This window comes from Betta splendens, chromosome 4, assembly GCF_900634795.4.
Source record: "Betta splendens chromosome 4, fBetSpl5.4, whole genome shotgun sequence".
NCBI classification, from domain to species: Eukaryota; Metazoa; Chordata; class Actinopteri; order Anabantiformes; family Osphronemidae; genus Betta; species Betta splendens.
Window position 1 is genome coordinate 26690049 of NC_040884.2, and position 25878 is coordinate 26715926.

Here is a 25878-nt window from a genome sequence, read left to right on the forward strand (position 1 = left end):
ACAATGGAGATGCTCTAGGTGCCTGATCTTTTAGAATCAACAGGAAGCTCCTCAGAAATCTCTGCAGCATTTCAATTATCTATTTATTTACTCATTCACTTTTTAAATAACCTCATCAGAAATTGCTATGAAATGAAAGAAGGCAGCTCTGTTATTCTCTTTTCTGCCTTTTTCCATCAGACTGACATCAGAGGTGGGCTGGGCCGAAACAAAAAAAAAAGTCAGTCTCCAACTCCCACACTCTCATCCCCCTACTCCTCCCCTCACTTTCTCCTTCCCTCCCTCTTGTGCTCTCCCCCATCCTTGGTAAAAAAAACTCCAGGCATCAGTCGTCAGAGCTCAGTCTGTTTAAGTGGCCGGCTTTTGAACTATGTCCCAGCCAAAGCCCGGGGAGCGCTGAGTCCTCCGAGAGCAGAGAACATCTTTGGGAAATAGGCCCTTGACTGAAGAAGCCACATTGTGATTTTCAGCTGCAAGGCAGAGGGAGTAAGTGATTTTGAGAACCTGGAAGCAAGACTGGGACAGACAGAGAGATGAATCCTGAACACGGCAGCTTGGTGAAGACACAACATAATACACAGGTCAAACTATAACTGCAGGAAGCACAGCCGCACTGCTTACGAAAAGGTAAATGTCTGAATCATTCAGTGTCTGTGTTGTTTTTCTGCAGAATGCCAACAAGATGCTGTGTGTGTGTGTGTGTGTGTGTGTGTGTGTGTGTGTGTGCCTGTGTAGCAGTGGGAGCTCAGGCTGAGAGGTTGTAGAGGTTAGGACGCTCCGTGACTGGAGGCTCTGGTTGCAGACAGAAACATTTAGAAACGCTTCTTTGGCATTCCTCCTCCTCAGTCTGAGGACTGGGATTGTGTATATACATTCAACAAATGTGACCGAAGCCAAGCGAGGCTATAAGGGGTGAGCAGGATGCCTTTTGGTTTCCTCTCTAGTTGTTTTGTTATTTACAGGTCGGGGGTGATAGTGGAAACTGGTTGTGTACTATATATTCTAAAAACGTTTTAGTCACTGAGCCATTATAGCCCTAAAAATGTAAAGGTATCTTAAAACTCAACTGTTATCCAACACTAGGCCCTACCTGAAGCGAAACAGAAAGAAAAGTGTAGCATTCCACTGTAACACTTGAGGGAGGCCTGTCTGATCCGATGGAGAGATTTGAGCTCTGGAGCCAGGTCTGTTTATTTTTCCTGGGCTTTTGGTTTCCTAATAAAGCACCGTCGGAGCCTAGCTGCTAACAGGGGTGCTGTGATGCAGCTGAATCCAGGGTTAGATCAATATTACACATCATGATGTGGTGACATGACCCTCAACACATGCTTCCCCTTGTTACTTACTTCGGTGGTGAAATCACTGGTTGAGTGACACAGAAAACACTCTCCACTTAATGGAAACTTAAAAGTGATGGTCCGTTTCTACAACGGTACGAGTCGTGTTTGGAACAGCAAAAAAAAAAAAAAACGATGCTGTGTGATCCAACCCTAACCACAAGCTTCATCACCCCCCCAAGAAATACGTCACTTCAGTCAGAACCTTTTCCACGATAGCAAAGCTTTGAACACTAATAGAATCAGTCTGGAGCACTTCCGTATCACCAACGCACAATTATCTTCAGATGTTTTCACTTATGTCTGGGCTGGTGGGATTTGTGGAAACTGTTCTGTTGGCTGCAGAGCCACATGTGAATGCTGTAAACGGCCAGAAGAAAGAAGAAGGATCGAAAGGTCCGAGATAAAAGTGAAATGCAAAATGAGGATATGGCACAATGCTAAGAAAACATTTCACTAGCTTTCTCATTTTGCCCTTAGAGCAATAAATTAATGTATCAGTATGTTATAACTCTGTGTGGAATAGAGGAGAGGCACACACAGCTGTCAGAGATATGCAGAACACTGTGTACTGAGCAACAGTGCTTGGGCTCTGGATTCACCTGAACACTGGGAACACGGCTTGAGACAAAGGCTTTTAAAGGGTCATTTCAAGCAATCCACACATAAACCAAGCACCGTCACCCGGGTGCTAAATCACCACAGAATATCTGTTTGATGTCCTCTGTAGAGAGTCTGAATAACCCTGGACAAGCCAATAAAGAGCCATCAGGCCGTATAGCTTATAGCTATATAAGCTCTATAGCATGGCAGTTAACCACTGCCCTCCTGCATACGTCCTGTCACAGACGCTGCTGTAACACAGCAGGAGACTGACCGCTCACTCCACCAGCCAGCTGTGGTCTGTGGGCTGTGGGCACGGGGCCAATCACGTCACCATTAAACCTGAGGCTGCATCCAGCAGGCAGGTGGAATGCCTTCTGACCGAGCCGCATATAGGAGCAAACGCCGGATCCGACAGTGGCTTGTTCTAAAACACTACTGCTCCGCTGTCCTGACCGCACGCGGTTGAATCCTACCACAGGCCAACCAGTAAGACACATGTTACGCCTCGGAACACAACCTTACATCGTGAGTCACACTCTCTGCTCGACCGGTTGGGCCTAGAGCTACAAAACAAAGGCAATGAGAACAAAGTGAAGTTCATTAACGAGGGCTTGGGCACAGCTGAGCAGACAGGTCACTGCAGAGGAGGAGGTCAGCCAGGAGGTCGGCATAGCCAGACAAGGGGGGAGGAGGGGAGCTCTTCAGAGCCAGTGGGCAATGAGCGTGCGCTAGAATGTGTGTGTTGATTTAACTAACAGAAAGCACGTGCAGCTGGTGGTCTAAGCTTTAAGTGCATGACTGGTCAGCAGTAATCTCCTAAATCGGAAAATTGACCCTATTTGGACAAACAAACATTTTCAGAAACGCTAACGTCTTTGCGGCCAGGAAGGGTGGTCGCACTGGGAGACATAAAGTAATGACTGTCGGGCAGTGGTGCAGGAGGATGCTGGAGGGTTAGAGGCCTAATCCTGACTACAGACGATAGGAGAGGGAAAGTCACGAACGCCCTCCACCATAAGACCAGTGTTTGTGAAGCTGCAAGTGTTTTTCTGTTGCGTGAAAGGAGGGAGAGAGGGAATTTGTTCTACTACAAAGACCGATTGATTGCAGGGGGTGTGGAGCAATTGGGGGGGGGGGGGGGGGGGGTACAGGAAGGGTGGGGCTGCACCCTAATCCCCACATGTAGACCTATGACCTCTACATCAGCCCACATGTTTAGAGTTTCAATACAGAAGAAGGAAAACAGATGGGGGGCTGTGGGGCCTCGGGAGGGCTCCCTCCTTAGCAACGGCCTCGTGAAGGCAGATAACCCAGCAGTTACAAACAGGGAAGTGGGAACAACTTGGGGAGTTCTGCTGGGTTGGTAGTTTCCTAACCACAGACGAATGACTTCGACCGATCTTTGTTTTTCCACCCTGATCTTTTATTTTTTACATCTACAGCTTCATCCTCCGTCACGTTCTAGAACAGGAAACATCCTAACCATCCTAACTAACTGCATCTGGTTTAATGTCTCTTTTTATATTTCCAACATTTATTGTTTAATGAGGACATAAAACAGCACTGTTAATACTGTACCACAGGGAAACTGATGTTACACTGCTGCAGCAGTCCCAAGCTCAGTTTTGCTGAAGAGGCTTTTATGACTTCTTTCCTCGGTGTTAGCGGTCTCCTCCGGGTGTTGGCTGATGTTTTTCACATCATTAATTGCTTCCCAATGTTGGTATTTTTAATACAAACCCACGCACGCTGTGTTTACCTCAGCAGGCCATATAAACCTCACTCCTTACATGTTTCTTCCTTCTGTTCCTTATTTCAAACATTTCGTCTTGGCCGCATGCGACAACAAGTCTGTGTGTTTGTGTGTTTGAGGGACAGACTGCACGAGTGGTTGTGTAAATCAGATCTGTTGACAAAACCGGCGGCTGTTGAACTAATGTCCAGACAAAAAGCCTGGAGGAAGTCTGTGTCTGTCGGTCTGTCCACAGTAGCGTTAGCCATGAAAGGGGACACAGCGCAGCGTTTATTGATGCTATGAACAGTCCCCTCTCCTTCAGTCACCACCTTTTGCTTCCGTGTTTCTGTCTGATGGCGTGTTACATGTCACGGGGTATTTTGGACACGTTGTGGGAAAGTTGTGGGGGCAGAGGATGCGGAGTTTCTGGCGTTTCTGGGAAATACATTGGCTATGAAAACACTAATACATTTTGCTCAAATCCATCTCCACTGGTTGTTTAACTGCATCCATCAGGCTGCAGTCTGACGCATCAGAAACGTCGCTGCAGGACGGACACTGATCAGGAGGTCATTGAACACAGCTACAATGAGTGCACGCACAGAAACACCTCAATTAACTTCCTGGCCATGGGTTGGTATTTTCTGAAGGCCCAAGACCTAATGTGGCTAAGTATGAAGCTATGGTTCTCACCGATTAAATACCACACGCAGTTTTTCACTAAAGTACAACAGTACTCATAATATGTGGTTTACTTATCCACTCTGGAAATTACAAATCCAGAGAAGGTCAGTGGACTCTAGTTCCTGGCAAAGAAAAGCATCAGGATCCTTCTGGTGGAAGTGGTTCTTAATGTTAGGCCACGACATGCTCCAAGTCACGTTTGTTTGTTTCTTGTTTTATTTTGACTACGCCAACTTATACACGTCCACCACAGAATGATGTAAATACTACATGCAGTAATTCCAGTCAAAGCCAGTCAGAAAACATAAGTCAGCTGTTGGAGAGCATTGGGGCATAGCTGGCACCACTTCATACGGGGTTTTCTCTTCTCTCAAGCTGCACTATAATTGGACAGCAAATGAACTAAAATACAGCACAGTACGGAGCTGCAGCCAGATAGGGCACACTTTAAAGCACGTCCTTAGAGGAGGAGAGAGTTGGTTGAAACAGTGAAATTATTGTCTTTTGTTCAACTCAAAATTTTTCCCACTTGGACAATTCAGCATGTGGCAAAAAAAGAGACAAGGAAGTTGGCTACACATAACTGTTCTACGCTGTTCCAATAACAACCAAGAACTAAATTAGTAGCTCAGAGTGACGGAAGCGAGAAAAACTATAAAGCCACTGTCTCCCTCCGATCAATAACCTTTAATGGAAGGAGGACCCAGCAGTGCCCCTGGGAAGACTTGTATGGCTCATACTGTTGCCAAAATATAAAGGAGCAGAGTTAGAGACTCAGTGGTTCCACATGGATGTTACGGAAAAAGAGAAGTGTTTCTCTAGACCGTTACGTCAACAAGACATTCAATAACTCTTATTGACATAAAGAAAGAAAATTAGATTTCGCTCTTAAGTCTCTGTGTAAGATATTTTAGCTGCAACGGCATAGGGATGAAAAAAAAAAAAACACAAGTGTGATCAATAATAAATGCTTTTAAAACAGGATTATGTTGCATAGTACAGTAGTTTATCCGTGAGATGCCTTAAGTTTTTGATGCCTGGTCTGGACAGAAAAAAAGAGGTATGACCCGTGTTCTACCACTAGTTCTCTCTTCCATCTTTAACCCACTACAGCCTCCTCCTCTTATTTAGTTACTGAACTGCTCTAATCACACCATCTACCCTTTATATGAAGTAGCTTGCCACGTACTTCCAGCTGAAAAGTACTTAAAGTACATTAGAGGCAATACAACTATTCTTATGCTGTATGTGCTTTGCAATCACACAATAAAACAATCATGTACGCAAGCATTTTACCATTTGCATTATGAGCTACAACCATGTTCACTAAAAGATAAAAACTTGATAAGTACTGGTTTCAAACCAAACAAACACATACAACATGTTTATGCTTCAAGGTTCAACTCCCACGGCTTAGCACTGTGTTTTTTATTTTTCCACTCAATAGCCCTCCAAGTCCCTCAAGGTCTTCAGCTGTGTTTAGTGGCTCCTCATAAGGCCGCTTTGCTCCTGCTTAGAAAACACTGCGCCTCATACTCAGAACCGCCACCCTGGAGAAAATCTGACTCCAGATGAAAGGAGGGAAAGGAATAAAAGGATAAGGGTGACAGGAAAGTGAAGGAACATGAAGCAGGCAACAGCTTATGGATAAGCCTAACGTCATCTGCCCACTTTATGTTCCCTACACTGTAGATGACGCTGAATATGGGCACTGCTAAGATCCTAAAAGCAGTCATAGAAGGACTAATACTTTAAAATACAGTAAAAGCAAGCACACGCTACACATCTGCATCTCTAACTAATGTCATTTTGTCTCTTGTCGACATTATTTCAAATGAGAGAATTCCCAAAATTTTTTAAGAACCACACTGGCGTCATGAGACACAGACAGGGCCCGAGTTCCAGGGTGGAGTAAGGACTGAATGCTGTGGAAGTGAGTAAGGACCAAGTGAAGGATGATGATGTAACGATTAGAGGACTAGGCAAACTTGGCCTTGCAGTGGCCAAACAGCAGTGGGTGCATCTGCTTTAGAGAGTTTTGTGTGCATTGATGAGAAACAGAAGTAGACTCAACAGGGAAAAGAGACGAAGGAATGACACAAGTCAGACTTAGATTAGACATAGTTAAAGTGTGTGTGTGTGTGTGTTCTTTATTCAGACTGAAACTAATAATATCTCCTAATAAATGTCCCTGTTGGGTGGATGGAGTCATGAAAGCTGTATATGCACAGCACTGAAATGCTTTTTGGGCCAAACACTTAGAACTAAGACAAACCTGAAACTAAAACAGAGGCTAAACTTTGCTAAAGCATGAAGCTTAAAAGAATACAACATGAAGTATTAAACAAAATTAACCAAATTTAATCAGAACTATGCTAATGTTAGCATATTCTGAAAAGGATTGAGTGGAAGGAAACATTGATGTGTATACAAGAGGATTGAAGTTAACCTATGAGAAAAATCCCCTCCTAAGAGTGAGAAAAGCTAAAGTAAGCTGGAGTAAGTAAGACAAAGCGCAGACAGCTGCCGCATATCAGCCCTCTTCATAGGGGAAAACCAACCGACCTCAGAAACACGGGGTGTCAGCGGGGAAACCAGCTGAGACAGAAAGCAGATTTCCTCCTGCTGGCTGCTTAGAATAAGGGTTGTCTATTTCCTTTCCATTTCACGTTACAGTTTCTATCTCAAAAAATGGTCTAATGCATCAGCCTCTGACTAACTAAATACTTTAACAAATGCAGATTATCTGTGTCCAGTCTGGAATGGCGCCCAGTGTTAATGGCCATGTTTTGTAGCAGGTAGGACTGGAGGGACCACCGGTAGCTGTCCATCCAGCCATTTAACCAGCAACCAGCAATGCAGGGGCTCACATGGAGCCTGTGTGCCCTGCTCTGCCTCTCACTCTGGGAGGAAGTGTACTGCAGGAGCTCCAGGGAAGCCCAGAGAACCAGGGAGCCTCATCTCCACAGAAGTAAAAGAGCTCCTTTGGATCCCGATGCCAAAAAGTGCTCATACACGTTTCTGGTACCGGAGCAGAGAATTACAGGTTGGTATGATCAACGTTTTAGCAGGAAACATTCTTATTTTATCTTTTTCTTATGTTGGCCTTCACTTCCTACCTTACACATTCCTTAGACCTTATACAATCCTCTAATAACTATTCATTACCAGGTCCAATCTGTGCCAGCACCACAGGCCCGGAGCCTGACAAAGACAGAGTGACCCGCATGGACATTGCAGATGTGCGTGAGGTGCTGAATAAACAACGACGCGAGATTGAGACGCTACAGCTGGTGGTGGATGTGGATGGTAACTTGGTGAATGAGATGAAGCTGCTGCGGAAAGAGAGCAGGAACATGAACTCCAGGGTGACCCAGCTCTATATGCAGCTGCTGCATGAGATCATCAGGAAGAGAGACAACTCGCTGGAGCTGGCCCAGCTGGAGAACCGCGTACTCAACGTGACCTCGGAGATGATGCGCCTGGCGTCCAGGTACAAGGAGCTGGAGGCCAGGTTCGCCGCCATGGCGGGGGTGGTCAACAACCAGTCCGTTCTCATCTCGGCGCTGGAGGAGCAGTGCATGCGGACGCTGGGACGCAGCGAGCTGCCCGTCGTTCCTCCACTGGTACAGGTGGTCCCACAGAACATACCAGTTAACAATCGATTCACCAATGAGATACAGAGGGACAATAACAACCGGGCTTTTCCCCGAGGGGCACACATGGACCCCCCCACCGCAAGCCCCTTTGGGATCAACCCCCCACCGCAGGGAACACTCACCTCAGACGGTATGTACCAGCTTTACATGCTGTAGCAAAAGAGGACTAAACACTAAGGTCATCAAGGGCCCAGAAGGTTTAGAAAAAAGGGAGGTGAGCATAAACACATGTTTAATCAAAACGCTCAGTCCCGTAATTATCCGAATTAAGTCTGCATACACACGACTCTTAAAATATAATTACTTAACAGCAGCAATTCAAAACACGGTTTATTGCCACAGTTGTTCTTGCTGAGGCACAGTTGGCTCATCCTTGGCATGCAATGGAGTCAGTGAAATCATGCATTCTCATGATCCCCACTTGGCCGTCTGCACTGAACATATGTCCCCAATTAGAAGAACGTGGATTAGGCTTCTTTGAAAAGCACTGAAAACACTACAGAGAAAGGAAATGTATCTGCTCTAAGGCTCTAGACACATTTCTATCCAAGACGTTAAGGTAGGATTACATTATTATGCAACACGTCTGATGTGTCTAGTTCATAAAGACAATCTAATCGGATCAAATCGGACGGATAAGGCTGCTTCACACATTTCTCACGAACACTGTCAAATTCAGATATGTGATAAGGATCATCACTAATATAAAACTAATATGTAAAGGTTAGGATGCTGCTTGGATATGGCTCCAGATAATTGCTCAGGGCTTTTGTATTTTGACAAGAGTTTTACAAGCAGATGGTAAAATGGATGAAGTAATTCAGTGCAGCTTGCATACGAGAAGAGGGATGAAAGAAGTCCGTCTGAATAGAGACAGGGGAGTCACTTAGTAGACATAATACAGCCGAGAGAGGAATTCTGGAGACCAAGAATATAATGATTGTTATCAGATACAAAAATGCCTCTATTAATAATATCATTACCATATTTTTACTTGCCATTAGATAGAAAGCAAGCACTGCTGCCTAGTCGCCTGATTTCAGCTTGCACTTAATGGAGAACTATCACAAGCTCATTAGGTAGAGACGAGAGAGGGGAATGTATTTTAAAACGTTATAGCTTAAAGAATAGAACGACTTTAAATAGAGGCTTCACTTCACTACTACACTTATACTATAGTTAAAATACTCAGTGTTAAGCTGCTGCCATCACAATCTGCCAGCATATTTTTGTCACTTCTTCAAGCTGAGAACTTGGACATCCTCCTATATTTGGGACCAAAAAAAGCAAACGCTGGCCAGGGACGAGTATTTTTTGCCATGACAATAACACATAACTTTACACCAATTCATTTTCAAGGGAAGGAAAAACATATGACACTGAATGTTCCTACTAACCAGTTCCCAACAATACAGACAGGCATTGAGTTTTATGGGATTTTACACTGTTCACCACTGGAGTGTTTTAAAATACAGCACATTTCACCTACTCTAGGTGCACATTACAGGAGCACGGTTTGGTCGAGCTGAGCCCGTTCTGAACCACTATGGCTTGATGACCAGATATGTATATTCAGCCCTTGAAGGCTGTTTAAAGAAGATGGCACGACCTCAGAAGAAAGGAGCAGAAAGATAGAAACAAGGAAATGTGTCAAAAAGTTTTACTGACAGCACTGAAGAGGATTTATCATTACTTTGTGTTACGTGGGTACTAGGACATTACAGTTGGTCTCTAATTGCTCCAAGCTTCAGCTGAGAAAACCCATCTTCCATCCTCTGAGAGCCATACACAAGACTGGTCTGATACATGTAAATATCTACCCAGGGGGCCTGGTTGAAGCGAAAGGTGGCTGGGTTTAGGTTCAGTTGCTTCGACTTGGGTAGAGCGATGCCATATGGCTTCATTCGAAGACTAAATCTTGGTGAATATTCATGTAACAATGTAATCGTGCACATGCATGTTTATGTAACTTCAGACTACAGCGCATTAGTTGCAAAGGGAAAACTTTTTCAAAAACACTTGCAACAATGTTCCCCTCAATCCTCTCAGGCAGGGGTCTAGCAGACATTCTTTCCTCACATAATCTCCCATTTTTCTTGTCTGCTGTTTAGAGACCCTTAAGTGATGATGATGACTTTTGCATGTGCCATAAAAAAAGACATGTTCTTGAATTCAGAGCAGAGTATAGCATTGTTTTATACAGTTTGTGGCTTAAGGCAACGGTTGGTTTAAAGAGTGGCTTAAATTTAAAGAAGCTGCATTTAATAATAATATAATAACATTAATAAATGCAAATCACAATGTATTTTAAACAATGTGGTTGTAATGCAACTGTGTCTTTCTATCTTTTGCTTATCCTCATTTTCCAAACACAGGTCCCTTCAGAGACTGCTTCCAGGTGCGACAAGCAGGTTACGCCACCAGCGGCATGTATCTCCTTAAGACCGACGGCAGTGATCGATTGATCCAGGCCTGGTGTGAACACGGGCTGGATAATGGAGGGTGGACTGTGTTACAGCGGAGGAAAGACGGCTCCGTCAATTTCTTCCGGAACTGGGAGAACTACAAAGTATGTTCAGGGGAAGTAATCACTGCACATTTTAAGAAAGAAGAATGAGAAAATGTTCAATATGCAAAGTATCTTGTAGCATGAAAGCCATATATCCATACACAAATCTTTTCTTTTCCCCTTTTCCAAGAAAGCCAGTCTCAACAATTAATTTTGGAGCCAGTGCTCAGTCAGGAAAAAAAAAAAAAAAAAACACTTGGCAGTAGATGTCTTCACACTTACATCACAGCCAGACCTACACAAAAGCATAGACGATCACAAAACCACAATGTGCACTGAAAATGATCCCCTCATCCAAGCCAACGTGAAAGTGTCAGCCTTTGCAACACAGATCCAAGACCTCCCCGGAGCAGACAGATGAAGTATGACAGTTTTTAAAACACCAGGGCACATTCTGACAAAAAGCATTACTCTATAGCTTTTTTATGCGAGAAGAGAGACCAGGGCAAGGGTTTTTCCTTTCGTCATGAAATCAAATTTTCAGAATCAATTCTTGCTCGGATCAGTGACAGACACTACTCTGCAGTTGCTGTATTTACCACACAATTTGCAGTTGCCTCCGTCAACCAATTCCCCCTTTGGTGCCTGTATCTCTACAGAAAGGCTTTGGCAACATAGATGGAGAACACTGGCTTGGGCTGGAGAACATCTACAACCTGGGGAAACAAGGTGACTACAAACTAATGGTGGAGCTAGAGGACTGGCAGGGAAAAAAGGTCTACGCCGAGTACAGCAGCTTCCACCTGGAGCCAGAGAGCGAGGGCTACCGGCTGAGGCTGGGCACCTACCAGGGCAACGCCGGGGACTCCTTCAGCAGTCACAACGGCAAACAGTTCACCACACTCGATCGCGATAAGGACGCGTTTTCAGGTGGGAGGGATCTACTCCATGAGGCCAGAATGCGTCTAGATGCTTCTAGTTTTTAATTTCATACGCTCACCATGTTTTCTTGTCTTGTGCCCCACTCCAACAGGCAACTGCGCTCACTTCCATAAAGGTGGCTGGTGGTACAACGCATGTGGACAGACCAACCTGAACGGCGTGTGGTACAGCGGGGGGATTTACCGCAGCAAATTTCAGGATGGGATCTTCTGGGCAGAATACGGAGGAGGCTATTACTCCCTCAAATCAGTCCGACTCATGATCCGACCAATTGACTAAACCTCAGAGTTTGTTTCCCTTTATCAGGCACCTCGTTCCTTTCTTTATCCAACCATAAACAAATATTGTAAAAGGAAGGACCAGGAAATCCTGTGATTGTTCAACTGTGCCTTGTTATATACAGGGGGAGGATGAAACGATGGCATGTGTTTATGGCCAGACCATAATAACTCCAGTAGTTTTTGCAGTGGCTAGATTTTAAGTTGACTCTAATGCAGAAATTAAGACTGAAGTCACTCCTCTCTGTAAGTAACTGCTTCCTGTAATTATGGAAACCTGGATGTATTTGGATGTTAAACAGTGACATTGTGCCCGTTATGATACTTATCTATCAAGCGATTTAGGAGAGAGATGTTTTAAACCTACTAGACACAAAAAATATGTGTTCATCCAATGTGCATATGGGTGAACTGGCTTTGATGTGTAAATATCTTTATATGTTAATTTAAGAGATGTGATTCTACTCAGGCCAAATGTTCAAAGTTTGTCACTCTGCTAGTCTTTGTTATTTATCACTTTATTTATGGTTAGGTATAGTCTAGGCCATTAATATTCACCCCTATAACAATAAAAACCTTTTTTATGCCATGTAAGAGATGCATTAGTAACCTTTGAACAGAAGCACACTTGCCACACAGCATATGTCACAAACTCGAACCTTACTTGAGGATGGAAGATCAAGATAAGCGCTGCCATTTTTCATCCAAGTCAAATTAAACTGTGTGTAAACAATGAAGAGTTTTTCCCTGGCTTCATTTTAATGAACTGTTTAAAGTGTGACAGATTCCTTGACAGAAATGAATCCCACCATGAATATAAAACTTAATATACTACAGTACATTAAACATCTGCTGAGCTTCCTTCTAAAGAATAACACAATCAGCTTAAAAGAGCCACTTAAAAATGTCTGAAGTGATTTAAATGCATTCTAAGAAGGTCACAAGGATTTAATAATTAAAGAAAAAAAAAGGACTACAACTACAGTGAAGGTTGTTTAAAAAAAAAATCACATAAACCTTCTTTTAAAAAAAGTAGAAAAAAGCAAAGAAGAAAAAAAAGACTTTTTTATAAAAACTGTACCATGTTAGGAACAAAAAAAGATATCAAGGACATTAATTCATGCTGTGGAAAAGTAATTTAGAATAAAATGAAAGAACTGGAGAGACTGAATCAGTGATAGAAGCCAAGAGACAGAAAGAGGGAGGGAAATATTCCTTCCAAGGGGAGAGAAGCAAGGAGCCACCCAACAACATATTTCATATTGACGCGCATCAGCTGGTCAGCTGTTTTAGTCTCATCCATCTAATGCAGGTGTTTTTCATCTTATTCAGCTAATTCTTAATAAGTGGAGATAAACGATGACAGGACTTTTCTGCAGTTCGCCTTTGGTCCTGCTGTCTTTGCTACGTGACCAGTATGGAAAAGCGGAATCATATACAGTATATAGAAGTAGAAGGATTTTAGTGTTTTGTCAGTAACCATAGATTTCTGTGGGCTTCTTGTCGTGACATGATTGGCTGGAGAACGGGAAGAGGTTCATCTGAGCAACAGACTGGCCCTGTGCTGGGAGCAGACAGGAGAGAACTGTGTCTGCCAAGGAGGTCAGAGTTCACACAGTGACTCTGACCGGAACAGGAAAACACACACGCACGCACACACACGCACGCAACTACAGTGACGCACAAGCGCCCCACACAGAGGTTAAGCCACCTGTGGCACATACAAAAGCAGGCAGGGTAATTTTAGGGCTCTCCTGTAGACTGGGTTTTAATTTGAGCCTTAACGGGTACTTGTGTTTACAACTCTACATGTCTGTTCGCTAAACAATGAAGAATCACACCAGTAGGAAGCCAAGTTTAACCAATCCAGGGACACACCCAACACTTATATAGAGAGTCAGGCACTGGAACAAGCACTGAGGGTTCCAGGCCACCACTCATTCATTCCTACTTTCTCTCAAAGGTATCTGGTGGATTTAACATGGGCCTAATAACTATAGAGTGAAGTTTGCCAAGTCGGCTCAGTTTGGGTCAGAGGACATCACACATCCACCCACATGCATCACCAACGAGCCCCAGACTGTAAGGAAAGACTATTCCCCACACACATCCACATACAAAGGCTGAATACAAAGAGACTCCACCCTACACAACAACCACATAGTCATACATCACTAAAAACGCTCACCCGACAGAACGTCAGGCGAGACGACACACTGGTAAATGAATGCCATTTCAAAGCAACGCGCCTGCACTCGTCTCGCGGTCCGTCATTGCTTCCAGACGTCCACGAGGATGGTGAGGAAAATGTGTAACTTACAGTGACTCTAATAAAAAACAGACTCAGAGACTGTGTTTGTGCTCGCGTCTTTGTTTGTTTGCACATACTTCAGCATCTAGGTTGGAATCACGCAGCAGTAGCTATGATATAAGCTCACTTCTAAAGAGGAAAGGACCGCAGCAGTAAGGAACAAAGACGTCCTCTCAGCATCAATTCAAAACAAGAACAAACAGTACAGCAATAAAACCACACACGTGGGCACGAGCGTTTTCCTCGCCAACGCACAAGGGATCCCTGTGTGATGTCATCCTGTGCAGCCACAGGACAACAGGGATAAACATTGCAATTTTAAAATGTTTTTTTTAGCATTCTCCCTGATTGGTGTGTTTGCTCCTAATGGGAACTTCAAGACGTTTCACAACAGAGCAGCAAAAGGTGTGTTTCACATTCATCTTCTGTTCGAAGAAACAGAGCAGAGTGAAAATACCAAGAATCAGACGGGATAAACATGACTGTCCCATCAATGACTTTGCCACAAAATAACCCATAAGCTAATGATGCAATAGAGAAAGAAGACAAACAGACAGAGACCATTTGCTTTTTTTAAACCCAGACACTTATTCAGAGTTGAACCTTTAGCATGGAAAAACCATAAAGATAAGAAGAACCTTTAAAGGGGGGGGGGGGTCTGGGAGTGTGTGTCTGTGTGTGTGTGTCTGTTACCTAAATATGGTATACAGGAGACCATGCTCTGGCTGCTTATATAGTCTCTCAGGCGCTTGTAGTTGTCTTCTTTGGACATCAGGTAATCAAGTCGATCAAACGTCGCCTTGTCCTTCCGACTCAGCAGCTGTAAGCACAGAGGGGCAGAAAAGAGGCAGCAGCATTAAATAGAGCAAGAAGAGACAGCGAGTACTGAGATGGTTATAAAATCTCAGCACCACAGTAAACAGCAGCAATACAGCATTAGAAAACAAAGCCTCCAAAACCAAAACTACATCAGTCAGTCTGTCAATCTTTGCATAGTTTTGTGTATTTGTCGGTCTGTTTAAGACACATGGTGAAGTTAGTGACACAGAACCTGACAATCAGCCCCTGGCCAGGTGTGGGTCATCAAAGCGCCTGCCTCTGCGTTGTTTATGGTGTCGTGTAGTGCAGAACCCGTCAGTGTCTTTTCAGCTGATTCAGCACACACTCACTGGGAGAGACCACTCAGACTGGCCATGTGGTGATCAAAGAGTAGGAAACTCATTTTTCTCTGGCTGTTTGTATCATGTTTTCCATCTCCAGTCCAGATCTGTTACGCCCCTACAGCTTGTCTGCAGAGGCTGTGTGTGCGTGTGCGTGTGTGTTCTTATGTCCTTCAGGAGGCAGGTGTGCCGGGTCCTGGCCAGCATCAGCATTCACTGACGGGCCAAAGGGATCTCCTGTGGTTCTGAAGACATTTCTACCATTACATCAGAGTACTGTTATGTCGTTATGTAAGCGCCATGTCTTCAGTGAGCCCGACTGGTTGTCTCTTTAACATTTAACAACATTTAAAGTGGACACCGGTACATCTGTGGGCTTTAGCTGCAGAACCAAGAACAATGTGATCTCTATCATCCTAACTGAGGTACCGTGATCATATCTGTTGAATACACAGTTTTACAGTTTTATGATGGCTCTAAATGTTCCTCCTTCTACCTCATTTGCGTGCTAGTTTTTTTTTTATGAGCTTTATTTATGTGCCCAGTCCTTGAGTCCAGATCAGAAAGAGACTAGTTTATTGACACCACTTTACTAGTAAACCAACCTTATCTTCAAAGCAGGGTAAACACACTCACCGCCCATGTTTTGGTCAGCCTGAAGATGGGAGCACTTTGCAGCCCGGACACCACGGCCATGACTGCGTGGAGGTTGTTCATGTCACACAGTTTCTGTAGGGACACGTGCTATGGTTAAGCATTCATGAGGACGCATGCGGACGCATGCGGACAACGAGGCCAACGTGTGGAGCGTACCTTGGCAGTGCGAATGTAAAGACTCAGCACCTCTGCTCTGATCTTCAGCGTCTGCGCATGGAGGATCTCTCTTACCACCCAGAAACTTGTCTAGATAAAACACACAGATTAGAGCGCTACAACTAACTGAACTAACTAGTATGTTACATTTATAGAACAATGACACAAGGCACGTTGAAAGAAAGAGTTCTGCCTTGTTAAATCTCCAGACTGAGTCCAGACCCAAGGCCTGCAGCCATGACAACTCTGGACTGAAACCAGAGTAAAGCAAAGCAGAGGAGGATGGAGCAGACAGCTAACACTCCATTACAGCCCAGTAGAAAACTCTTGAGGAAAAAAACATAACTTCAGGAGGAAAATCTAACTGGTTACACAACATTTACCCACCATAACTTCTGATATGTCAGTGGGAAAGGAGGAGGAGAATGTGTGTAAACGTGTGTGAATGGAGAACTTGGCTGGACTGGTCCCTTCAGAGAGAACATTGGTGAGCCAAAGTCCTGATTACGCGTATGCACAGAAAAAAAGAAGTCAGTGAATCAATCAGTGTTTAAGCTCTGGGGAGATGGGGAATGGAAAGAGGAAAAGGGAGAAGAGCGAGGGTAGACAGGAGGTAAGGGGAAGTCGGCTTTAGCGCTGCAGGGCTCCGAGGGCTTTCAACGCTGCAGCTGTCTGCACATTATGTCCTGATAAGACAAGGGAGCTGACCATCTCCATCTCCTTCTACTCCAGACATTTACTTGTTTCTAAATGACTTTCTACACATGTTGTTAACAATTACTGTGTGTACATTCTTCTATCAAAGTTAAAGACCACTCTGTGCATCTTTCATCTCCATTTGTGATGTGCGCAACCTATAGATGGTGTTTTCTCCCTTTCCCAGCTCAAAGACTTGTTTTGTGTAATAACAGGGTGAGGAGTGACGAGACAAATAAATCTTCCCTTTACGTCTACACATATAAACGTACCATACATCAAAGTGCAATCAATCAGGGTGGTGTTGTATGTTCATGAAACACAGCTACAGTATATGGATTTCGTATACACCATTTCACATTCACGTGGAATGGCCTGTAGGGAACATGAGGGGATTATGAAAATTTTCAGAAGATGCTGTAAACTTTCACGGTCTTCCATTTTGTGTCTCATGCCTTGAGACAGTGACGCCACATTTCCCCGCAGTTCCAAGCATGTGGATTTAAAAAAAAAACAAAAAAAAAATGCCCAAATGCTGTCTCATTCATCTTCCATAATAGACTGGAGTACAATAGACTTGAGTCTATTGTGTGTAACAGTGGAGTTTGCCTAACTGTAAAATGTGATTCCAATCTGGAAACAAACACACTGCGGCTTCTCATTCACTTCACTCAGCCATTTAACTTCTGTGTTCATGTCTCTGAAATTCACTGTACCGCTGGGGTTCATTACAGAGCACGGAGCATAACGTCCTCACGCGCCTTAGCCACCAAAACCGGCCAGCAATGAGATCACAGATGACAGTGCATTCACACTTGTGTCTGTTACTGAGTCTATGGGGACATGGCCTTGCAGACGGTTTCATGCCTTCACATATGAAGCTCGGCTATTGTCCTTGGGGCTCCGATTATGTGCAAATCAATCCCATCGGATGGAGCGGTGACTTCCCAGCACTTCAGTAATCATAAATAAGCAGAAGCAGACAGTTCCTCGGCTTGTGGCTAGAACAAAGAGCTGTGGATTCGATGGCTGGAGGAGGTGCAGGGAGGGAAGACTGCGATTCTGCCCCATTTACTATTGCAGTTTGTACAGTACATCAGCTGCTACTTAACCGGTAATTGTATGTGTCACAAAAGAGCCTGAAGATTAGAATATGTTCTCTAAAATATAATAAAAATATATATATAACTAAGCCTTGTAGGTGGAGATATAATGGAAAATTGTGTTAATGCCAAGAGCAACTATAAAAGACTTTGCTGAATGTATTGTCTGAAAACCCAATAACAGATGACTGTGCATAGATTAAAAGGGTTATGAATTATTCCTCTTCCAGTCCATTAGCTTGCAAAGAACAGTGCCAGCAGAAAAGTGACTGGGGGATGAGAAATATGGTTTCTGGGACTCACCATTCACCCAGTGAAGGCCCCATTATCCAAAAAGCCCATTTTCTTTGGCACCTGAAATGCGCGCAGCTAACATCTTGACTCGCCGTTTGGGATGTGCTATACATGGAGGTTTCCCCGGCAACACATTCTTGTTAGATAATCATCTCATATTTACCTTGGGGTTGGGGCGGGGAGTTCTGTCAGAAACACCAGATGGGGCTCAGACGATATGGCAGCCCCTTATTTTATTACACCTTCACAAATTCCTTCAGATTGTGCACCAACATTAATGCCAAAACAAAAAGCCAGCTAAGGACAAAATAACAAGGCTTTCTTTGGACCTACTTCACCTGGGGACCATGTAAGATATACAAGACAGATTACGAGAGGAAACAAGGTGGTTATTATGAGTCATGAACACCAAGCACGGCTTTAAAAGCAACCACTGTTTGAAGACTTGGGTTATGATTCGATACTTGGATGATGAAGGGGGGGGTGACACGATGGAAAGACGAGTTGTAATGTCTCCATTTCTAAGCAAGTGCAGTGCATGCGGCTCACCTGGTTGAACCTGCGTGTGAAGGCCACCACGTTGGGAGCTGAGCTGTGCTTCTCCTTCTTGTTCCAGCCGCAGCTGGACAGCTCCTAAAAAACAATTATTCCGATTAACATTATGCAAAGGAGCTAAAAAAAAAAAAAACATTTGTGCACGCCAACATTTTCTACAATGGACCCGCAGTAGGAAGAGTCCACTCAGAGGGGAGTCAGAAGGCAGAGAGCAGGATATGAACACACTGCGGCTTCTCATTCACTTAAACACTTAAAGGCAGATAAGGAAGAAAAAGGCCACGACTGGATGGAGTTTAATGCTCAGATAAAGTCGTCAGCTGCGAAAACAAACCAACACAGACACAGCAAAACTTACTTAACAGATTAGAATGACCCCAGTACCCCCCCCCACACACACACAAATATGACATTATTAAACTTCTTCCAAAAGTCTCTTTGAGTGAAGTGACTTATAAATTTCATCCAGATATGTTGAGCAAGTCAGATTTTAATCAGTTTGTGTAGATTAAGACAACATCTATCTAAATTTAAATGTCCTTTAATGGCAGGCATGCAGAATGATTCTAAACAGAAAGCCTATTGTTGTGTTACAGGCTGTACAGCCTCCTGGGGAATGTGTGAGATTTGGGACACTGGGTTATGTAAATGCAAGTGATTTGATTTGAGGTCTAACTAATAACATCAGGGATGTCTCTACCCATTACTCGTATCCCATCACACCAGCATCTAAATGTAAATCAGGAAAAGTCAAAAGCTCTCATCTGAGCAGGGCTTGTTGCACAAGAACCAGGGTGATGAGATACGTCCGCTCCAGCCAGCTGCACTGATTAGTAGAGGCGACTGCAGCAACTCAGTGGAAGAGGCTTAAATGCCACCTTGAAAGTGACAAAGCAAGCCAATTTTGAAAGGTTTGCAAAGTGCAATGAAAGATGCATCCGTCCATGTCCATCATCCCTTAAAAAAGGTAAATGCATGAACTGGATGCAGTTTGCAGAGAGAATCCTTTTAAAACAAAGGGAAAGCAAGTGATCCACAGTGTTGTACTTTTATTGTACTAAATGTCAAATACTATAGTACATTTTCAAACAAAAGTCTCATTTTTCAATGAATCCTATCAACATAAACATTTACCTGTCAATAAGCTAATGGACTAATCATTTCCACGCTTCTACTAATGCTAGTATTACAAAGCAGAAGCAGCTGTGGCAGCAGCACTGCTGATAGCGACTTCAGTAAACTTCCCTAAAGTAAGGGCCGCGATTTTGGCACTTGAACAGAGGCAACTGCAAAAACACACAATCCTTAATTACTTTCCGAGTACCAGGCTGGACATGGTTTGTCGTCTGTGACGGCCCTCGGTGATGATGTAAAGTGAGGGGACCACACAGACGCTGTAAGGGGAACCCAGGCCGTCCGTTGGCTCCCACAGTCTGTCCAGAGGCCAGGGACACTGATACAACAGTAGGAAAAATCCTCACAGCTAGCTCCTAATCCCTGCCAGCCCCTCAGACTTGATGACTCTGACTGCAGCTCCCACCACGACTGTCGTCCAGCCTCCAACTACCAAATGCTCGCAGCTCTGTCACCTGGACCACATCAGTCAGTCTACTTACAGACTGATGCGAAGGAGCATGTCACGCTCATTCAAGGGTGAGTCTCTGAATCATTAGGGGGCAGCTTGTGTGGGTAAGAAGCAACATATAATATACAGATGTTAAAAAGCCAGATCAGGATGAGGACATAAAAAAAGGAAAACTTGTGGAAGTAGTGGTAAGACCTCTAAAGTCTATAATGTAACAGAAAATCCAAAAGGATCCATTTGTCTCAGCGTTTGAGCTTCTTCTTTGTTCCATGACGTAGCTGAACCAATGAATACTCTGACTCAAACGTGTCTCACCAAAGGACTGGCCATTTATTTAACATTTTTACTTCAAATAAGCACCTACTTCTGCCGCCACAGTGTCAATTACACTACCGTCCAAGGTCCACACTGCTATAAATTGCATAATGATTCTTAAACAAAGACGCTCCATAGTTAGAGGGAGGTTGGTGTGTTTGTGCGTCTCAGGGATCAAACCGCCACCTGACCACCCAGTTAGACAGCACGTCTTACGTCCACCCCACTGACTCAACCACAGCATCTGAACGACTATCACAGACGCCGTCTTCCAACCTAACCCTCCATCCAACTAAACCTGAAGTCATTTAATGGCTTTTGTTCATCCATTGTCTAATAATTAATCCCAGTTTCCTTGTATGTACGTAAGCGGCAGAGAATCCGTCCACAGCCTCTTCAGAAACCATTAGGGTTTTATTTCCTTTATTTTTCTTGTGCCTTTATAGTCCCATTTCACACTCAGTCATTACAAAGTGCAGGCAACGTTTTTTATATTCTGACGGCTTTGGACAAATCAGCTCTGGTAAGGAGATGGTTTAATTGGTGCAGTAAGAAAAGCACAGTAAAAGAAAAAGGCTTCTATGCCAAGCCACAGGCTGCCTGTCATTTCCACATGCTGGTCTGGCTCAGCAGCATTTGCAATAAAGCACAGGCCTGTGGGGATGCTAGACGCTGGCTCAATCTGCAGTGTACAGTGGGCATGTGGAGCTAACAGGAAGCCTCCTCCAACGTAACCTTAACGTGACCATTCCTGCCTCTTTATATTCACTTTGCTTCTGTATACAACTGTAGCCCTTAAGCTGCATAGAGTTTAGTTATATAACTGCTGGTACGGGATGAATATGATGAATGGCAGATGCAGCAAGGCCACAACCGGTGATGACCTCATGTAAAACAAAAACCACAGCAATGCCGGTTTTGTCTACGCTGTTAATGGAAAACTCAAGCGATGGGATTGCGGGGTTTATTAATGAGAGGCCCAGACAAAAACAAAGAAGCCTGATAAAGATGGAGAATGAGACAGGAAAAGAGGAGGAGGAGGAGCGGAAGAAGGAAGGTTTGCCACAGGAGGACAGGAGATCATCGAGACAGATTTATTGAGGATCCTGAGGAGGAGTGTGAAAGGAAAACCTACAGAGCTGTGTCAGTGTCTGACCTCCACTTCTGCTTTTATTGAGATGGAGGAACCCTAGACCGAAGTTACGTCACTGGATTATGAATTTGTCCATTCTAACAGACGGGCAGACAGAAATTAACACAAAAGGCATTGTTGGATCAGACGACCTGGAAGCGGGAGCAGCAGCATCCTGTGTCACCTTGCTGTGCACAGTGTGGAAAAACAAGCCTTTCCAGGAGCCTTTGAGCACGTGTGCTCCATTGGATTCTTAAAGCAGTGCGGGCCATCTGTCACGGTAGAGGCAGGCCAGCCACGGTTTATATTAGATTACGTTACCATAATGACTCTTCTAACCTAAAACCAATAAACAATCATTTGTTTTAAAGAGGGATTCCTTTTGCACCTTTTTTTTAAGACGGACCTCAAGCTTTCAACCGAATCCTCTTTAACAAGGGAAAACTTGTCATTGTGGGTCTTTCTCCAGCTTTCAACATGATAAATGTGCATCAGCCATTGCGCCGACAGATTGTAGTGCGTTTCTGCCGTGTAGCAATTCTGATCCAATCCAAACACCAGACTACAGGCCTCTGCAGAGAGCTGTGCGTAACGTCTCAATCACAGCCTGTTTGAAAACTAAAACACAGTAATTGAGGGATGTTTTTTTTTTTAATTCACAATCGATGCTGGAAATCATTAAGTCTGGGGACGAGGCAGACTGAGAACAAAACGGTTACCTGCCTCCAACTATAAGTCATCGCTGCTTCTATGACTCACACGAGACTTTTATTCTGGTAGAGGATTTTTACACGGCGAGGGACTGATATGCTTCTCGGGGTTACGTAAAACGCAATCCGATAGCTATTCGCTGAGAGCGGAGCCACAGTACTGCCAGCCTAAGCCACTAAATTACTCACTTGGCTGTAGCCATGGCTTTGTCTTAAAAACAAAGGCAAACCTTCTACATCACTTTTTTCCTTTCAGGCTCGGCTTCACAAACATTCGGCTGTAGATCATCAGCCACATGTCTTATTTTGAAATCAGAAATGGCCCACTGGGACAGAAAAACATAGCGATGAAGAAAGAAAAAGCCCTCCATCTGTTTTTTATTTTATCATATTTGCTTTGTCCCCCAGCCGCACATCATTACACTCTTTGTTTCCCTTGTCAGCTGATCCAACCATACAACAAGCAGTAGTCAATCTACTTTTCCTTTTGACAAACAGAACCAGTCAACACTACAAACCACCAGTAATCAATGCATCACATTTCAATGAAAGAAAAAGATTTAACAGTCTAGCATCTCTTCCTCTCCCGCTAAGTGTATCTAGTTTTTTTAAATGAAAAACAAACAAACATCTGAGTTATAACTAAACTTAAATGAGCAACTGAGCTTAGGAAGGTACATTAACATTAGTCTACTCTATGGATTATTTTACCTTTTCAACATTCTGCTGTTACCATCAACAAGACGACGCTCTGTTCAACAACACTGTCAATTTCTCTTAACTGAAACCAAACAAGTGGAGACAAGAACCAAAAGTATTCTCATCAGTCCATACTATGTCTTATGAGCTGTCATTTACATGTCATCAAAAGCATATGTCTTTACATTGTAGTTATTGTGTCAGAGTGGCACATCTGCCCATCCTACTAAACAACCACAGTTTTGGAAGACAAAGGATGAGAGTGGGTCTCCTCAGTCAGACATAACACCATGTCCTCAACGTTTCTGGACCCCCTTTAATCTTTTGCTGCTATTGTGACAGACGGTGTCTTTTCTTCCTCTTCCAAGGGATTTAGCTGAACTCGTCAGGCTCAAAACGTTTGTTCTACCAAAAATCACATCTGGATTTCCCAGTTCATTCCAGAATTTCTGTTTAGGGTTCACATTCACATGTAAGAGGCTGTAAACACAAGTACACACAATGGCGTTGGTCACTCAGTCTGTGGCGCCCTCTTTAATACACATTCAGACAGTTATGATGTGTTTATGAAGAGAGGAAACTGTAAAATCCCAAACACAGTCACCAACAGGCCAGGTCACAGCTAGTTTATGATCATTTCAACCACTTAAAGCAGTCAGTGCAAGAAGTAACACTATGTGGAAGACTGCTGATACAGAACTTCCAAACCCCGCAGAGGACAACACTTGCACCATGCTCCAGGCATGCGGTGAAAATGGTTTTAATCAGCACCACCGGTAGATCAGCGACTCTTGGAAACCGCCCGGTGGAAAACTTGATTCGTCTATTGTTTGTTTTTATGCAAAGTCAAAACGTGTCTACTTGAAGCCTTGTGAAGACCATCTGGAGTTTCATAATGCAGAGGACTCTCCGAAGGCCACTTCCCTCACAACTATTTCAACAATTGGGAATTGCAACATCTCACATTTAGGGAAACTAACAGTCTTCACCTGATGATACAATAAAAACCAAACTGCTCTAATTTAATTTGTTATTTCCCCATATTATAGACATAACTATGGTCCCTTTAAAGTCATGTTTTAGGTATTAGATGTGACACAGCTTTTAAAGGATGCTTAAACTGCTAAATGGGCTGTATCGCAGTAAAACACTATTGCACAACTCATTTTTTTAAAATACTTTCCTACTCTGGCAGTGAGCAGAGTGAAACAGCAGACACACACACACACCTGTTTTTTCCATCATGTGTCTGTGAGGAGAGCAAGGAGACTGACAGCAGTGGAAACTCAAGTAGAGCCCAGTTCAAATGTTGCTGCATAGCTTTTTTTTTCAGCTTGTGCGCCGAGACAAAAGCGGGGTGAGAACAGGAAAGGCTTTGCTGGTGCGCCGTCCTGTCGGAGTGCTGCTGGGTCACTCTGCATGCTGGGCACTCTCGTCCCACTCCACCTCCAGAATGCATCCGTCATCTCCTTGTCAGCGGTCTCTTCAATCACATGAAGCGCTCTCTGCCAAGCATTCCCTCTTCCTCACCTCTCCCTGCATCTTTGTTCTTCACCACTTGAAGTGCCTCCTCAAAGCACTCTATAACAAGTGCAACCACATCCTAACCCCCCTCACCCTTCTGTGTTGACGCCCACTCATCATTTTTCATTACATTATACAATTTATTGGACTGAAGTGCATGGATACATTTTCATTAGGCTTATAAACCCTACTCAGTGGATCAGCCAGTCAACCCCAACTGAACACAACAGCATGTCTGCACTTATAAAACCTTCAGCAGCCTCTCTGTGAACTCGGAGAATGATGGCTCTGCAGTACAGAGAGCACCAATGACTTCCCTCTAAAGACCAGCCGTGACAAAACCTACCCACTGACATTACTCAATACTGCATACAAGGCTACGTGATAAGACCTCAGAGTGATATACTTGTGTAAAATTAGGTATGGGCTGCTAAGTGAAGCAGGCAAGTGCTGCACATGTGCAATAGCATGAGTCAGATTATACCAGCCCACAGTAGGCTGTGGTCTGTACTCTGCTTTTAAAAGGCCACAATGGCCAACCTTAAACATGGGTCATTCACGCCTGCTGTTAGAAAAGACCATACAAGCCCATGGAGAACAAGCATAGGATTACACTTTCTGTAGTACCCAGTGTGAAACATGGGTCATGTCCATGGTCCTGTGCTGGTGCTTTGACCAAAGCTGCTCTGGCACGGAGCAAAATTAATATAAGACTGAAATTGTACAACAATGAATATTTTTTATTCTGTCATGTGTTGCATAACACACAAACTAAAGCGGTTTCCCCCATTTTCTTTCTCTACTTATTCAGCTCACCTCTGGCTGGATGGCTTTGAATACTGGAGTATCCATGAGCGTTATCTGGCCCTGGAGAAAACAAAACACAGACAGCTGTCAGATACATTACATCGCTAATAAATCATTACCTGCCATCAGTAAAACACTGTGCTGCTAACAAGTGGGACCGTTCATAGGAAAGGCCTTAGTGACAAAACAGGTCAATTACTGTTTTTCACTCTAAGAAAAAGATGCTCATGTTGAAACAAAAAAGAAGCTGCTCATAGACAAGGATGAAGAGCGCCCTCTTGTGACTGAACATAACAGGACAACATAAAAAAATCAAACCATTAAATAGACCAAGAAACTTTAAGAGGAAATAGGATTATTTTATATTATTTATTATAATTAGCCAAGCCAAGTAAGTAAACAATTTCTCACATTAAAAGGCTCA

General features: G+C 43.7%; 2 protein-coding genes across 5 annotated transcripts in view; one reads left to right on the forward strand and one right to left on the reverse strand.

The window, feature by feature from the left end:
- ralgps2 (Ral GEF with PH domain and SH3 binding motif 2) overlaps nucleotides 1-25878 on the reverse strand; it is a 49095-nt gene that overhangs the window by 9265 nt on the left and 13952 nt on the right. For all 3 annotated transcript variants that reach the window (XM_029148552.3, XM_029148553.3, XM_041070581.2), the window contains exons 5-9: nucleotides 25464-25514; nucleotides 18677-18760; nucleotides 16035-16124; nucleotides 15858-15950; nucleotides 14755-14881 (exon numbers count right to left, since the gene is read on the reverse strand). In XM_029148552.3, the coding sequence (XP_029004385.1) occupies nucleotides 14755-14881; nucleotides 15858-15950; nucleotides 16035-16124; nucleotides 18677-18760; nucleotides 25464-25514 (445 nt within the window). The remainder of the gene's footprint in view (nucleotides 1-14754; nucleotides 14882-15857; nucleotides 15951-16034; nucleotides 16125-18676; nucleotides 18761-25463; nucleotides 25515-25878) is intronic.
- angptl1a (angiopoietin-like 1a) lies at nucleotides 119-12487 on the forward strand. Of its 2 annotated transcripts, none has more exons than XM_029148556.3 (6): nucleotides 119-627; nucleotides 7161-7408; nucleotides 7534-8151; nucleotides 10397-10590; nucleotides 11190-11460; nucleotides 11564-12487. In XM_029148556.3, exons 2-6 carry the CDS (start codon nucleotides 7219-7221, stop codon nucleotides 11749-11751), a joined length of 1461 nt encoding a protein of 486 aa, XP_029004389.1. In that variant the 5' UTR covers nucleotides 119-627; nucleotides 7161-7218; the 3' UTR covers nucleotides 11752-12487. The 2 variants fall into 2 exon arrangements, with proteins under 2 accessions (XP_029004389.1, XP_029004388.1); XM_029148555.3 differs by having other exon boundaries at nucleotides 121-627; nucleotides 7158-7408.

Coding starts and splice junctions, on each gene's coding strand:
- angptl1a (XM_029148556.3), top strand. CDS start 7,219: ATGCAGGGGCTCACATGGAGCCTGTGTGCCCTGCTCTGCCTCTCACTC. Junction 8,152..10,396: donor GGGAACACTCACCTCAGACG/GTATGTACCAGC, acceptor TTCCAAACACAG/GTCCCTTCAGAGACTGCTTC. Junction 11,461..11,563: donor CGATAAGGACGCGTTTTCAG/GTGGGAGGGATC, acceptor CCACTCCAACAG/GCAACTGCGCTCACTTCCAT.